Raw genomic sequence first — 13,149 nt, 5'->3', positions numbered from 1 at the left:
TGTCAGCTGAGCTGCCTCTACCTGAACCTACTTGAGGTAGCAGGTGGCAAGTTTGGCAGTAGAGGCGGCGCTCACCTTCCTTCACCTAGAGCGGGTCGCCGCTCTGAATGTAGGGGGGCTGCAGCCCCATGCCCTGGCACCTCTCGAATGTTTACTTACAGAGGAGCGCCGAACTACAAGTCCCGTGAAGTGCTGCTGTGTGCCTGGGGCGCTGCCTCCCGCCCGCCCGCCATCCCGTGCCGCCCCGGCACTGACGCGCCTGGGCAGCCTCCCTCCTTTCTGCTAGGCTGCTGCCAGGCGCGCGTTGTGTGTGGCAGGACGAGGCACGGAGAGAGGCTCGTCCTCCGCAGCCGGCGGATTAAGGCGCTTCCCGGAGCTGAGCATCCAGCGGCGGAGGGCAGGGTGCAGCGAGGGCGACCTGGCACGGCTTGGTATTGGCTGCAGAGCGTGCAATGCCCCAGAATCGACTGGCAGTGGTCGCCTGCCCCCTCCCGCGGAGCCTGTGACGAGGAGCTGCCGGGGTAAACTCTGCCCCTGCCCTTGCTCCAGCCTCTGACATTGCACCGCAGGATGCTTCCTTCGCCCACCCCGGCTGCCCCTGGTCGCCGCGCTGCCTCGCCCCTCGAGTTGCTCAGGGTCTCCTAGGATCCCGGCGTGTGTCAACATGTGCGGTTCACCCTGGGAGCCCGATGCCCGGGCCGTCGCCCCCGCCTGACGGCGGGGCGCCACCTCCGGACCGGGATGAGGAAGCGCTGACCCCGTGCGCGGAGCGACAGATTCACCCCCGGCGACCCGGACACGCTTTTGTTAATTACTGTTTTCTTTTTACCCTTGGTTGAAGATACATAAAACACCCAAGTAGCCCTGTGCGGTTCGTTTATTCAAGTAAATATCCGACCTGCCACTCAAGACACCTTGGAGGACAAGCACTTACCTCGCTGCTGCCTACTCGTTGGGTTTCTGCTGCCTACTCGTTGGGTTTCTCCCGGATATTAGTGTCTTTAGGTACCATTTTCTGGGCGGATTTTTCTTTTTTGCTTGCTCTTCAAGTACGCCTGTGGGACTCCAGGCATCGGCAGCAGCCGACAACAACTGGAGACTGGCAACAGCCCAACCACTGTGGCCCAGGGGCACCGCCAGAGAGAGTCTCCGTGGCTGGCATCATGAGGGCTTAGCAACTTACCACCGCACCCCTTATAGCGCTGCCCTGCGGAGCCATAGCTTTGTTTGGGATGGGCTGTTGTGATGCGCCAAGGTGCCCGGACTCCCCGGGGGTGCCCCGCTGCTGACCTTGCCCTGGAATCACTTCCTATTTATGCCCGGGAGAAGCAGCTGGTGGTGGGCCCATGAGAGAGTACAGCCAGGTCAGCACCAGGACCTCCTCGCCCATGGAGTCGCCTCCGCACAGAAGGCAACCAGCAGCAGCACTCCGCAGGAAGTGGCAGCTCTTCCCGGGCAGGAACCGCTTCTACTGCAACGGGAGGATCATGATGGCGAGGCAGAGCGGCGTCTTCTTCCTCACCCTGCTCCTGGTCCTGCTCACCAGCGGGCTCTTCTTTATCTTTGAGTAAGTCACGTGGCTCTGTTCTTAGCTTCTCTTTGTCGCCAAATCTTGTATTATTTACACCCCATGCGCCAGCGTAACCATGATCTACAGCACTACAACTGTTAAGCACAGTCTCAAGCCTCGCATATTCTGTACTGCTGCGCACGGCTACCTTCGGGTTTGGTGCGCATTATAAGTGAATAAAACAAACAAACAAATCAGAACTCCGTTGTGAACCGGCATCGGGGGTGTGTGTGATGCCCTAGTAGTGGGCTACCCATCGCAAACACCTGTATCTGGTTGCTGCGTGTTCAGGGGAAAAGACGGCAGGTGGGGCCACCAACTTTCTTGCCTGAGCCAGTCCCTGTAAATGCTATATCGAGCTTTCACCAGGTACATCATTAAGGGCCCACTCAGACACGAGCACTCATGTAACCAGACAAGAATACAGCTGAGATTTCTTGGAGCTGGCGTTCCTTCTGACCAGTGTATTCTCTGAAAGACACAGGAAACCCCACGCTTTGGATTGGAGTATTAATTAAGATTTAGATAGCGGAAAGACATCCAAAGGAAACAATTCAAAAATAAAGGTATCAAGGATTTTATTAAACCTGATACTAATTTAATATATCAAACAAATCATGATTAAATCTGCACTTGTAATAACAATTTACATAGCAGGAAACAACTTTTATTAAAAAAGACACATCTATATAATAAAAATCATCTTATTCAATCATCCAAGCATACAACCTCATCCATCCATTTAGACAAACCATTCATACTAAACACCAATCAATATACGACATAAAATCTATAAGAAAATTCATCATAATTAATTTATCTGAAAGATTTATAGAAAGAACATGAAATCAATTTGACGGGCCACAGCAGATGACATCAGTGGCCTAGGCAATTAAGATGGGTCCCAGAGTTTTCTGACCACGACCTCATCTTAGTCCAAACTCGACCGGTTTCGACGTATATACTTTAGTGTAGTGACGTCTTCATCAGGAGTAACAAAAATATATTCTAACATCAAGAAAGAAAGAAAATCACAGATAATACATATCAATGTGTGAAGCCCTTGTACTTGGACAAAAAACATATAACATCCATAATAAAAATATCTATAGCGGAACAATAGGTAATAATATACAAGAGCCTGCTACCAACCCGGGAAAAAGTTCCAGGATGGACCTGAGGTGTCTGGCAGAAAGTAGTGCTACCCTCTTGTATTGGTGTCTCCGAGAGGCAGATAAGAGCCAGGCCATAGACAGAATCAATGCTACAGATATACAAATGTACACATAAATATCACAAGGTCAGTATGTCGATCCTCCACTACAGCGGCCCACGGACAGGACACGAGAGTCACATACTTAAGATAAAACTAAAGAATATTAACTAACCTTCATTCATGCAATGGAAGGCTGTGCGTCTCTTCCTTAAATTGTACGCTGTGTTCACTTATATTAAACAATAGCTTCTCCGTAGAGGTTCCTGCAGATAGCGAAGTGTGTGGACGCCAACGTTCTTCTCGAGAATGTCCAAACGCTCGTTCAACCAGCGGTCATAAATTTGGAGGTGACTCCCCGAATCCAGGATTGGCTGCACCTGATGTTATATGGGCCTAAACACAACACAAGAGTTTGAGTATGTGAGAGACCGATTGTTCTTACAATTATATTATTGGCTACACCCAAAGTGAATTACTTCCAATTGAAAATAAATTGATAAATTAATACCACAATTGTGACTAAACAAATACGGCTTACTGAAAAGCTTGCTATTTAGAGAATTTCAAAAAGGTAGGGGGGGGGGTGGGTTGTTGCATTTGAAAATTGCTCAATATTTCCGACTCCAGATTGCTTGACTCGGATGGGGTTTAACGGAAAGCCAAAGATGTAGGGCTCCCTTCTCTAAACAATAAAGGCAAGAAGCGATTTGAAAAACCGCCGTGATTCGAAAGGCCCCCACACGACAGAATGTTTACCTTAAGCGAAAGAACTCGCCAGTTCTCACAGTAGCTAGTCACCCGTATCCCAGCTGGGTCCGATTGGAAGTGGCGTGCAACACAGTATCACCGTTTCAAGGGTATTGATATATGCGTGAAAAACATCATGTGATCACGTAATTAACCACGTGACCACAAACTGAACTGGCCTACGTTCTAAATGGCCGTACCCTCTCAGATGAAAAACGCACGTGATTAGGCAGTATACCAGTGTACTACCCGACATATATAAAATGTTAAGACAGGTAGTATTTAGTTACTCGAATTCCATGGTTCCATGGTATTAAGGCCCAATGTTAATGTTTTTAGATTAAATATCCACATTTGTTCCTTGTAATCCAAATTTTTTAATAGTTGGGGTTGGTTTTGTGCATATACTTTTTCTATGCAAAACCATTCCATCTGATCAGCCGTATGGCCCATCTCGACAAAATGGATTACCATTGGGGCATTGAGGTTTCGAGTTCTGATCTTTGAACGATGTTCGTTAATACGGGTACTCACTTCTCTGGTTGTTTTGCCTACATAAAACAACTGGCATGGGCAACGAATGGCATAAATGACATTCTTACTTTTACAAGTGGTAAAGGTACGAAGGGTCCACTTTCTGATCTGTGAAACAAATGACGTAGTTTTTTTGGAAAACTTACAAGCAACACATGAAGTGCAGGGATAGTGTCCCACCACTGGGTTAGAATTGGTATCGCGGATTGTATGCACTTTAGGAAAAGTTCTACTGGCTCGAGTAATCTTTTGCTTCAAATTTTTACTTTTTTTGAAAGCAAATAGAGGTCTGGGTATAGATGTTCCTGATGTATTAAGAATTCGCCAGTTTTTTAAGATGATCCCTCTAATAGCATTACTGTGTTGACAAAAAGTTGAGACACATACTAATTCATCTTTCTTTTCAATGTCTCGCTTGGGTGTCAATAAGAGGTCTCTGTTGGTATATCGAGCTCTCTTTTTAGATTTTTTTATAAGTTTCTTTGGATATCCCCGTTCCAATAGTCTTTTTTCCAAAATTGCTGCATGTTTGACAAAATCTGCGATATCTGTGCAGTTACGGCGTAGCCGTAAGAACATCCCATAGGGTAAGTTACAAAGTAAACTAGCTGGATGTTGGCTCTCATATTTCAACGTAGTATTTCTCTCTGTGGGTTTTCTATGTAATTCTGTGCAGAGATACCCTTCTTTGAAAAAAATAGACAAATCCAAGAAAGGAATTCTGGATACTGAATATTCAAAAGTGAAATGAATATCTAAGTCTACCGCATTAAGCCATTGAACAAATAAAGTCAATGATGTTGATGAGCCTTCCCAAATCATAAGTATATCGTCGATGTATCGACGGTACACCTTGATTTGGCCCCTAAATGGGTTAAATGCTGACAGGATTTTTTCTTCCTCCAAGAGTTCCTTCTGACCAGAGCAGATCAGCTTAAATCAGAGGCGTTGCTAGGGGGGAGCTAAGGGGGCTATAGCGCCGGGTCTTTTGGTTGTAGTCCCGGATAGAATCTCAGGAGTTAAAACCAAAAGGCTATAGCTAGCCCCGTGTCCCGACAGTCCCGACATTAGCATAGCCCCAGATCTTTTCCAGACCTATCAACACCCCTGGCTTAAACCCAAGTGGCACCAGTTGAACTGGGACAGGCAGTAGTTTACAAAAGACAAGCAGTGCCGGCAAGACACCCATTGAATCAACACTGTCCCAGTTCCTGTGTTAACTGCAGCTAGAAGAATACACAGGTGTAGGACAGAGGTAGCTTGAGTGCCGGCGTACGCAGTGCGCTGCAGACACACCCTGTCCAAAGTCACTGGACCTCAAGCCTTTTTGTACTGGCACTTCTCATCTTTCTTTCTGTTTATGCCTTTATCCTTTGCCACATAAACTAATGTGAAATAACATGGCATTCATTACATGTAGAAATTATTGGATTAAGGCACAGTTGTCCAACTCCAGGCCTCGAGGGCTGGGATCCTGACGGGGTTTCAGGATATCCCTCATTAATATTCATGAGGAAACATTTGCATACATTTAGAATCCTTGTATGAAAATGTATCTCATGCAAATGAATTAAGGGTATCCTAAAAAACAGACATGGATCCCTCCCTCGAGGCCTGTATTTGGACAACCTTGGTGGGTGCAGGTGGGCTTTTTGTGTGTGTAGGTTTCCTAGGTGATTGCTGTCTTTTCTACTGTACTAGCCACCAGAAAGGGCGACATTGTTGTTTGTTGGGGCCCCCTTTGATGTGAATGTACCCAAGCATGTTTTTCAACGCCTTGATTGGTTGGTGTTGCGTTTTCCTATGTTGCCATCACTTGTCACATGTGTTGCTTCTCATTTTAAGTGCTTCTCCACTTTTACATTCTGTGCAAAGGGCCTGATTTACAAAAGAATTTTGCATGGGAAAGGAGGATATCCCTCATTAATATTCATGAGGAAACATTTGCATACATTTAGAATCCTTGTATGAAAATGTATCTCATGCAAATGAATTAAGGGTATCCTAAAAAACAGACATGGATCCCTCCCTCGAGGCCTGTATTTGGACAACCTTGGTGGGTGCAGGTGGGCTTTTTGTGTGTGTAGGTTTCCTAGGTGATTGCTGTCTTTTCTACTGTACTAGCCACCAGAAAGGGCGACATTGTTGTTTGTTGGGGCCCCCTTTGATGTGAATGTACCCAAGCATGTTTTTCAACGCCTTGATTGGTTGGTGTTGCGTTTTCCTATGTTGCCATCACTTGTCACATGTGTTGCTTCTCGTTTTAAGTGCTTCTGCACTTTTACATTCTGTGCAAAGGGCCTGATTTACAAAAGAATTTTGCATGGGAAAGTCCCGTTCAAAAACGCTTTCTAAACCAGGCCCTAAATCTTTCATGTAAGCTTTGCCTTCTTGTGCTTTCTCTTGGGGCCTTAATCAACACCCCTCATCCCCCGCGCCCCCTCACCAAAAAACGAGCTTGGTGTCCCAAAGCACCCCTGTCTGTTATCCCAAGGCCTAGTACATGTGTAGCTTTATATGAAGCACGAGCACGCCCAGAGATTTAGAAAAAAAAGTTTGAGAATGCACGGTTTGCTGTTCTCTTAAATACTGCCTGCATGATCACTTTATGGAATTCAGTTCTAAAAACCCAGACGGGTCTCAGGAGGTCTCGGGGACATTCTGCATGCTGCCTATTCACCCAAGGCATATTTGGACCAGATCCAGCTAGTTGACGAAGACACTTTTCCTATATGACATATTAGCCAGGGACGACTCTGTGGGCCTGATCACGAGTTGGGCTGCGTCCCGGCTGGGATACCGCCCAACTTTATTAGCATTAGTGGCCACCCGTCCGGCGGTATTACCGCTGGATCACGGGTTGGGCGATGTTAGTCCCAATTCTTCATTTCTGTGCAATTACTGTGTGGTAATATGGGCATTTTCCTGGCGTGTTTAGCCCCAGCTCTGAGCTGGGGGTAAACACGCCAGACTCAAGATTGGGCGGACCCTTAAATGCGGTGGTAACACCTTTACTGCCGCCCAACTGGTGATGAGGCCCTGTGACCGGTAATTGTGTGTGAGACGTGCAGCTGGCTGGATTAGCCAGCTTTACCATAATCTGAAGTGCGTCTTTATGGAGTATAATATTACCATGGGTGTGAAGGACTCCATCATAGACTGAGCTCTTTATTGTATGAGTGTGAATTCTGTGCAGCCCCTTTTTTTAATTCAATTTGTCAATAGATTTACAATTTCTCGGTCGGTTAGCTCAGGGGCAATATCCTCGCTTTGGAAGCAAGACGACGCGGAGCAACACAGGTTCGATCCACGGGTCCGCGCTTAGAAACCTCTGGGTAATAAGCGTGTTATAAATAACAAATTACAATTGATATGATTCAAAATGTCCTTGGTTTATTTGAATACACTGTACTGGGCCTCATTAATCGCTCGGTGGTGCAGTATTTTCTAAACACCACTTTTTGGTGGCAATGGAATTACACCTTCTTTACTGCACCGCCCCACCCCAATTTTTGGGGGTTGAGTGGAGGATATAGCTGGCGGCAAAACCACTACTTTGGCTCCAAAACAAGGGCTGTTTAGCACTCGCTGTAAATCTGCACAAATCCCCATGGAGTCCTGTGCACTCCAAAAATGGGGATTAATACCGCTTTACCACAACTCGCAATCCGGCGGTAATGGTAAGTGAGTTTGGCAGTAAATATGCGGAAAAATTGCGCCATTACCACCATACTCATACTGAGGCCCTATATGCATTTTGTGGACATGGATCAGATTGCCCCGTGCAGATGTTTGCAGGACAGGTGGTGCTACCCAGTGATTGTGCATGCATCCTTCATTGAGAAATGGCACTTGATGGCCCCATTTGTGACCTAGAGCCTAGAGAAGTCCGAAAAGCACCTTGATATTTGACAGTTTGTTCATGCACGTGAATTTGTAGCTGGTTTCCGAGGCTCTTCCCTGCATGGCAGTAAACTCAGTGTTTTTAAGTGGGATAAAAAACTGTGGGTGGGTCCTAAAATATTTGTGACTCTGGCACCGCTTCAAAATCTCTAGTAACTAAGGATGCCGTGCACGAGGTGTGGCACGTGGTAATAAAGGAATGGATTAACAGACACAGTTGAGTTTTCATACTTTGTATGAAACGGATACGCTTTTGTTGGTGTGTAAAGTACAATTAATCATAAGTCCCAAACAATCGACTAAAATTCAAACATTCAAATTAAAATGAACCCACATTAGAAAAGGTTCTGGGCAGGTTCCAATCCTTGCACAATATCTCAGGGTTTTAGAGTTCCTGCTGTAGCGATGCTTGCACGCCACTGCCCACAATTTCCCATGTCAATAGACTAGCTCAGTGGGTTACTGGGCCTGCTTCCGACATCTGTGCCTAACAGGCTGGCACAAATCCCTCCACCAGAACAACAGAACCGTGGTCATACTCTAAACATTCAACCCCTCCCCTGAAAACCGAAACAAGCATATTTTCCCCATTTACTGTGTTTGTACACAACAAAGGTGCTGCTTCTCGCATCACTCCGCATTGATTAGGGCTTCTGAAGTGTTGCCAAGTGTATCTGCTGCCCACATCACCATAGTTCTTCCCTCAGGGAAAAAGGCCTTGTTGGTGAGTCTGTTTTGGAGAAAATTCATTTGTGTTTCAATCCCAATTTGTTCACTGTGCCTCTTGACTATTGTCCTTCTAGTTGCCCATTTCCAGCTGAGTTGTAAATCCTGCTGCACGGACCATTCAGTCCTTACAGTTCAGTGCAGTATACAGGGCCACTTCCATGGATCACCCTAAGAGGCCTTCCTGCTTTTGGGCCGCCTCATCATTTTCCTGTGCTCGGGAGGATAGCTCAGGGGCAACGTGCTCGCCTTGGAAGCAAGACGACACAGAGCTACCACAGGTTTGAGCCCCGGGTCCACGCTTAGAAACCTCTGGTATTAAGCACATATCATAAGTCTTCTCTTTCACCCTCCTACAACCACCTTTCTACATTGTCTCCTCTTGACCTTGTCGTCACTGATAGCCTTAGTTGGTGCAATCTCAGGATCCATATCGGGGGACCATATCCGTTCCCATAACCAAACCATATTCTTCAAGGGAGCATATTACACATCCACATAGCTGCCAACTTTACCTGGTATTTAAGTGCTAATATTCTGCCACACAGTCATAGGCACCGCGAGCGTTTTGTGACCTGGTATTGGTTAGTCTGCACACATACAAACCCAACAGAGCACTGCTCCCACATCTTCCCGCCTATCGCATCCCTCATCACTAATTCATGTTTATTGTGTAGCTGCTTCTGCTTTGCTCTCCTACTGTACTACCCCACCCCTTCCACCGCCTCAGACTCCAGTCCGGATGCCCCTGGGGAGGGCACAACCTACCAACCACCAGATGAGCTTCGGCCCTGGGAGACCACAAGGGTGGTCACCCCTCCAGTATTAAAGAGAACTTGCCTTACCTTACATACATATTTATGTGTCCACTTGACCCCTTTGTGTGTGTCAATGCCTGCAGGCAGTGAAGGGTCAAGTGGCAGCGGCATCTCAGGAGGGAATGGGGAACATGCCCATGATCAGGAGATGATGGAGACTTCTTCAAGTCGTATGGCCCGGCATAGTCTGGAGGCGGAATAAAAACCCTACAGGCCCTATGACATTTAACGTCCTGCGCCACTAGAAGGCACACACTGGTTGCTTAGCCCGCTTTAGAATAGTTGTAACATTTTCCTTACTGGCCATCCAGTAAGATAGCTCAGCGTGTTAAGCGCTCAATGCTGCGATTTGTGTGTGATGGGCAGGTCTCAGGTTCGAATCCCAGCAAGGCCACCTCAGCCTTTCATCTTTCCGAGGTGGATAAATGAGTACTAACTTCGGTTGGAGGGTATTGTATGTAAATATGTACTATGAAAAGCGCTATATCAATAACACACCGTTATCATTAATGCAGAGAAGCACTGCCCGCATCCCTTTGTTCCTGGCCAGCTCATCACATGTCCATTATCGAATGGTCCGTTAAATCCCCGCGCTGCTTATGCGCGGAGGTGGACGGTGCGGAGCCGGCTGCCGCGCAAATAGAGCCGTCTCTTCGTCAGCTTCCCGCGCGTGGCGGCTGCGTAGTGTAATAATCAAGCGGCCCGGCGTACAAGATCCTGCGCTCTGCATTGATCCTAGCTGCCATCAGACCAAGCCATTGGCTACAAGAAGATCCACGGTGCAGTCGAACGAACAAAGCCTCTGCCATGGCCTTCAATATCTCGGCCACCGGTGGCACTGGACAGGTCTGGAAAAGATCCGGGGCTACACTAATGGCGGGACTCTGGGCTAGCTAGCCTTTTGGTTGTAGCCCCTGAGCTTCTATCCAGGGCTGTAATCAGAAGACATGGGGCTATAGCTCCCTCAGTCGCCCCCTATGCGTCCCACTTCCAGACCAGGGGCCACTTCTGTAGTACCCCTCTCCATGGGCTGCAATTCTTCAGGGCACCCCTTCCTCGCGGTGCTAGCCTCTGAAGTCTTGAACCTGCATTTCGTTGCTACCCTCGTGACTTGGTAGAAGCCGCATTCGTTCGCATCTTGAAGGTAATTTGCTTTGTGTTTAATGTATTCACCCGTTTCGATACCATGGCAACTCTGGGTATCTCTTGGCAGCCTGACATAAAAATACGATTTTATTGCCTTTTTTTATTTTGAAGGCAAGGGAAGTAGTTTTACTGTGCGTGTCAAGCAGCTGGGATGCCTTGGGCAATACATTTCCCCTGGGCATCAGCTCGCCCGTACAGCGTGCGGAACCGGTCGGGCAAAGGTGGGCCCACTGCGTATTTGAGATCCGGTCATGGCATGAAGAAGAAGAGGTGGCCTTGCCGCTTTACTAGCGCAGGCGTCTCCAAGTGCTGGAGTTGCCATAGTACGAAGGCGAGAGGGTTGCTGTAGGTCTGCAACCTTTGCCTTTCCCGATGTTTTTCCATTCAGCTCCCATCAACCCTAGCTAGCATATTCAATGGTGAGGCATGATGGGATGTGTAGTCTTAAGCATCTGGAGAGCCACAGGTTGCAGATCTCTGGCGGCCGGTGATATTTTTGCCTTAAAGGAGTTATCATTGTTGGTCATCATGGTACATGTCTTGATGGCTGGCTCGCGAGCTAAGCGCTCGCCTGGGCCAAAGTGCCCTTTGCAACTTTCATCTGCGCGGCCGAACTCAGCGCTATATAACCCACAAGTCTCGGGAGGATAGCTCAGGGGCAACATGTTCGCCTTGGAAGCAAGACGAGACCGAGCAACACCGTTTCGAACCCCGGGTCAGCGCTTAGAAGCCTCTGGGTATTAAGCGCGTTATAAATAACCCATCATATCATGTTTTTATTATCATTGTTACTTTTATCATCACGATTATCATCTGAGCTTCGAAAGGCCAGTCCTGATTTTAGGCCAGTTTCTAAGAACATACATAATAACCGAAGCAAAGATTTGATGAGCAGGAGCTAAAAGTAGCTGGTGGGTATCGGGCATCATCATCCAGTAAGTAGGCGCTACCTCAGGGGCATGAGGAGCAAGCACATAGATTGCCACAGAATGAACTTCCACATGAGATGCAAACTGTAAGCTTGTGTCCATCCTCTTCGGCCAATGATGCTTAAAATGTGTCTGCAGTGTTCACTAATGCTCCTTTATTCAGTGTTACCATCACATAGGGAGGCTTTTTTGGCATCAGGTGGCCCTAGGATGTCGAAAGTAGCTACTGGCAGCTTTTGCTGTCAAGCTGACTAGGCTCTTCTAGCTAAACAGCTCCCAGCAATTTGGACCCCTCTAATGTATGTGTGATGGTCAGCAAACGCCACTCCTGTTTGCTCCAAGTGAACAAAACCATGGCTTTCCTCATCTCCCAAACGCCCTAAACAGTGAACGGCAGGGCAGGCAGGAAGGCCCTCACCTTCGAATACACCGGATTAGAGTTTCATACCCCTCTTACCAGGGCGGGCCGGGCAGTTTGTCTCCTATGCACATCATGGCTTTATGTATGCTTGCAGGGTCGCTTTTGTGATAGGGCCCTGCCTTTCCTGTGGGCTCAGGCCTCTATAGATGTTTTTTCAGACTATTACGCTGATTTCTAAATAGCATCTGAAACCATACGTTAACACCCATGTGTTGCAAAAGCCATGTCCCGAGTATTATCCCGGAAAAGTTGGATTGATATGATGACCAACCTCGATGCTTCCTGGGCTGCCAGTGCGCTTTACAAATTCAAAAAATAAATAAATAAAAGATCATAGTACTGTCATTTTAAAACTCAAAGTAGCTTTGGGGTCCCCCTAATGATTGGGAGTCACACTCTGAGGAATGCCGTATCGTTGCATACTCACAATCGATGTAGACCGTATATTAATATAGCCTTATAGATAGAGGGAGGGGTCAGTATTGCGGGATAATGTCCTGCAGCAAGTTATTGGGAAGGATCATAATGACCCCTCCCGGGGTCTACAAGGCTATTAGCCCAAAGCGGTAGCAGCAATGCAGGTTTTTGAGTTTTGTTGGTGAAATAAATAAAGCATGTTACTTTAATAGGGAGTAAAGTAAATAGGCAAACTGTACTAGTACATTTATTGTGGTTCAATGTAGCTTTAAGAGAACATGGTTGTCTTCATAAGTTAAGCATTTTAATTGTAAACTTGGTTGAACTGAAACAGGTTTCACATGAACATGCATTTGACGTCATGGTTTCTCTGTAAGGAAGTGAAAGCATTTCCCCCTGTATTGAGTCCTCTTTCGTGTGTTAAAAAGGAAATTTCAGCAAAAAAAAAGGTCCTCTTAGAGCAAAAGGTTCTTGTTGAAAGAAATCTGGAAAATGCATTGCTGTTTCCCTTTCTGGTTTTGAAGACAAAATGTTCAGAATGCAGCCAATACCAGAAGTTATTGACTGCACAAAAAACATTTTAATTGGCTGAGAGGAGGTCAATACAATGTTTCTGTGCTAATAATGTTTACGGTAAGTCAGTTTGACCCAAGGTGCCCTAGGGGAATTGGTTCCACTGAAACCTGCTAAAAATATTTACAGTATGTCAGTTTGACCAATGT

At 46.8% G+C, this 13,149-nt stretch overlaps 1 protein-coding gene and 1 long non-coding RNA gene across 4 annotated transcripts in view; one reads left to right on the top strand and one right to left on the bottom strand.

The window, feature by feature from the left end:
- The first annotated feature begins 244 nt into the window (after nucleotides 1-244).
- The window catches only part of ZDHHC14 (zinc finger DHHC-type palmitoyltransferase 14), a 670,162-nt gene continuing 657,257 nt past the window's right edge, over nucleotides 245-13,149 (top strand). For 2 of the 3 annotated variants that reach the window (XM_069607727.1, XM_069607725.1), the window contains exon 1: nucleotides 245-1,567. In XM_069607727.1, coding sequence (XP_069463828.1) covers nucleotides 1,347-1,567 — 221 coding nt within the window. In that variant the 5' untranslated portion in view covers nucleotides 245-1,346. The remainder of the gene's footprint in view (nucleotides 1,568-13,149) is intronic. The other variant, XM_069607726.1, reaches the window with a different exon arrangement.
- Nucleotides 2,132-3,146, bottom strand: LOC138467589 (uncharacterized). The gene is made up of 2 exons (XR_011268116.1): nucleotides 2,959-3,146; nucleotides 2,132-2,578 (listed from the first exon to the last, which is right to left on the bottom strand). It is a non-coding gene; the product is annotated as an uncharacterized lncRNA (long non-coding RNA).

Source organism: Ambystoma mexicanum, chromosome 4q, assembly GCF_040938575.1.
Source record: "Ambystoma mexicanum isolate Mex_15411 chromosome 4q, UKY_AmexF1_1, whole genome shotgun sequence".
NCBI classification, from domain to species: domain Eukaryota; kingdom Metazoa; phylum Chordata; class Amphibia; order Caudata; family Ambystomatidae; genus Ambystoma; species Ambystoma mexicanum.
The sequence above is the reverse complement of the archived record's forward strand: the minus strand, read 5'-3'. Positions and strand labels throughout refer to the sequence as shown.